The sequence below is a fragment of the Anastrepha ludens genome, chromosome 2 (assembly GCF_028408465.1).
Source record: "Anastrepha ludens isolate Willacy chromosome 2, idAnaLude1.1, whole genome shotgun sequence".
In the NCBI taxonomy this organism is placed as follows: Eukaryota; Metazoa; Arthropoda; class Insecta; order Diptera; family Tephritidae; genus Anastrepha; species Anastrepha ludens.
The window spans coordinates 37,646,482-37,649,633 of NC_071498.1; the positions used below are offsets into that span (position 1 = coordinate 37,646,482).

The 3,152-nt window shown below is 39.9% G+C and overlaps 1 protein-coding gene across 1 annotated transcript; it reads right to left on the bottom strand.

Moving 5' to 3' along the window:
- Positions 1–267: 267 nt before the first annotated feature.
- Positions 268–2,311, bottom strand: LOC128857235 (fibrinogen C domain-containing protein 1-like). The gene is made up of 4 exons (XM_054092889.1): positions 2,065–2,311; positions 1,839–1,951; positions 854–1,756; positions 268–586 (listed from the first exon to the last, which is right to left on the bottom strand). The coding sequence occupies exons 1-4, from the start codon at positions 2,203–2,205 to the stop codon at positions 439–441; spliced, it is 1,305 nt and encodes a 434-aa protein (XP_053948864.1). The 5' UTR covers positions 2,206–2,311; the 3' UTR covers positions 268–438.
- Positions 2,312–3,152: the final 841 nt, after the last annotated feature.

Consider the following 3,152-nt stretch of genomic DNA (forward strand, 5'->3'; position numbering starts at 1 on the left):
TGATAGTTAAACAAACTGCCTACACCGTCAAGCAAGTGTTGCCTGTTTTGGTCCGCGAGTGGTATTTTATTTCCTACTTACCCTGCCAAGCATTCCCCTCTCCGCCATCTGGTGAAGCGACTGATGGGAGACAGGCAACTTCACACGACACGCGAAGATTAAGATGCCTGAATTTAATTAAGAGCAGCTTACCTGTGAGTCTAAATACATACATATGTATATACTAAGGCTCGTCTAAATAAAAAGCAATAAGATACACAATTTTTTAAAAGTACTTATATTCGTATAAATGCATTTATTGAAAAATAAAAAATATTTTTTTTCTTATATTCCTTGTGTGTTAAGTCTTTCATTGTATTTGAATTAAGAAATTGACGAGTATATGTAAGTGTATATTTATGCCGTTCAACTATTACGAGTATTTCTTTGATTTTCTTTTCAGGCTTTCATCTTTCGTGGTACTGGTCTTATAGCCATATGGACATATTTCAACGAGTATTCATGTCCATGCCAGTGAGTCCAATCAATGCCTTTGCCATACTTGTCCTTACTATATTTGCCACGTAAATATTGACCATTTAAATTGCTGGAAATACAAGAAGGTTTTTTTATTAAAAAAAGATAGCATTTTCAAAAAAATTAAATATAACTACACCTAATTCTGATTTTACACGGTAAATTGGTTCCAGAAAAAACCGTGTAAAAAAGGACCGTCTAAAAACAGAATTAGGTGTATATATGTAAAAAATTGTATCGAAAAAACCAAAGGCGAGTTTACCCATTGAAATATTACTTGAAATTTATTTATACATAATTTATAGAAAAAAAAGTCAAATTTAATATAAACACTCACCTATCATGGCACGCCTTATACCACCATGCCCCAGTATACTCGGCTGCGCAATTGCGATCCCACATATCATGATCTGCATCTTTGGTGCTAAATTTTTGTGCTTGACTGGAACGCAAAGAGTCACCAGCGTTGCCCTCAAATTTGCCCAACACATTTAATGCATACAATTCATGCTCATCGCCGATAGCGAAATTCTCATAGCGTGCGTAACGCGTCACATTCTCAAAATCCTCCATCTGCACCCACAACTCATTGAGGCGCGCATGTGTCAATCCATGCAAACGCTCCAGGCCGATAAAGAACTCGCCATACAAATTTCCAAATCCTGCTTGATATTCATGCCAATCGCGATGGAAGGAAATGGAGCCGTCTTGGCGGCGCTGCACCACAGTCCAAGCTGTGCCACCATTTGCGTCCTGCAGACAGTAGACATAGAATAACTTCAATCCCGAATCGGGTAGATAAAGTTGATAAATGCCGCTCTTGGCGTTAGCGCCCGCACGTGTCAAGGCTTCTTCACATGTACTCGGTAAATTTGAACTGGGATAGAGACAAGGAGCGCTGTATAAGGCAGGCGCACAGGATGCCTGTGCATTGGCTGCAGGTGTTGCATTGTTGTTAGCCAATTGATTTGAACCACCAGCCGAGGATGATTCGGCAACAGTTGGCAAAATATTTGCGCCGCCTGCAGAGGACTGCGAGCTGCTGGGCGCAGGCAAGTTTCCGCCACTTGCAGAGGCCTGAGTATTGATGCCTGGAAAATTTATACCACCAGCGGAGGATTGTGTGGGCAGAGTGGATGCGCCACCCTGTTCTTCGCCATGTACGCGCACATCAATCCATTGAGGTGATGACTTAACCGCCGGCAAACGTTCATCCAACAAATGTTTAATGTAATCCAATCTGCAAGGAAACCAAGCAATTAAATATGCATGTATGTATGTATATTGCAATATAAAACTGCCTTTATACAGAGGACACTCACCTCAAATTATATGTGTCCAACAGTAAGTGGACGTTCTCACTTGAAGCCTTAAGTTGAGTAACCTGTTGCGCCACATTCCGCAATAGCGCATCATCGCAAAGTGTAGTGAAGGTCTGCAAAGGCAAAGAAGCGCAAAAAGGTAAAGAATTGTTGGAAAAAATCTCCGATTAAATGTGTCGAACAAATCGTTTTTGATGGCTAATATTTTGAAATACGCCTTGCTTACCGCATTATTTGGATCCATTGAGAACAGCTGCTCGAAACTTGTTGGTTGTCCTCCCGGTGTGGCCGCGCTCAATGTCAGCAAAAATAGAGCTGATAAGACAATCCCGCTTCTGTGACGTTCATACTGAAGGTGTGTCCGCATTGCTCTTACTTTGCTTGCCCCGTTGTTGTTGTTGTTGCTGAAGCTGGCTTATTGTTATTGAAGATGCTGTTCCGCGGCCGGTTGCCATATAACTGCGGCTTGCACTAAGCGATAAGCGCACTTTATACTGCCTGTATCTTGAAGTGTCGCAAAGTGAGTAAGCAAGAGAGCGCAAAGAAGCTTTGATAGCCGGTGATTTTTTGTTTAGTCGCATTGTTTGTTTTTCGGACAAACCCGCATTTGCTTCCTCTTTCTCGTTTGTGCAAAACAGTGTTGTGACGAATGTATATTAAAAACTACATTTTAGCATTTCATGTAAGAATTGTTTTTATCGGAGAGTTTAACCTCTATGAGTAATATCAGAAAAATTTATGTTTGATAATTATGTTGCGAGTTTTAATTTTTTATAATCATTACGCTGTGTAGCAATGAAAATATACGTTCTTTGCGGCATGCAGGGGCAGGGGCACAGCTTATTTCGTGCAGTTTCAATTTAACAGTTTAGGCAATAATAACATGAAAAATAGTCGCAATTTAAATTTTTTTCATGTAAATACATGTTTACTTAAATCGTTTACAAGCATAGCAAGTACAGTAGTATTCACAGAAATTCCGCCTTGCAGGAAATGCGTTGCATAGGAAGAATTTTGCTCACAAGTAATTTCATGCTCGCGCTTGTCTGGGCGAGGGACAGCGGCCGAGTTGACGGTTTTTTTTTTTTTTGGTTTATTGTTTTATGTTACATTTAACTGCAAAAATTGAGCCACCGTGCGACTATTGAACAGCGGGAATCAGGCATAAATCATTTATAACTGGAAAATTGGAGCGAAAAATGCTGAATTAGCTAATTTGAGTAATGCAACAGAGCGAAATACAAATGAGTTTATGAAAATCGGAAAGAAAATAAATGCCGAAGTGCACCAAATAAAATTTGAATGTACGTGACA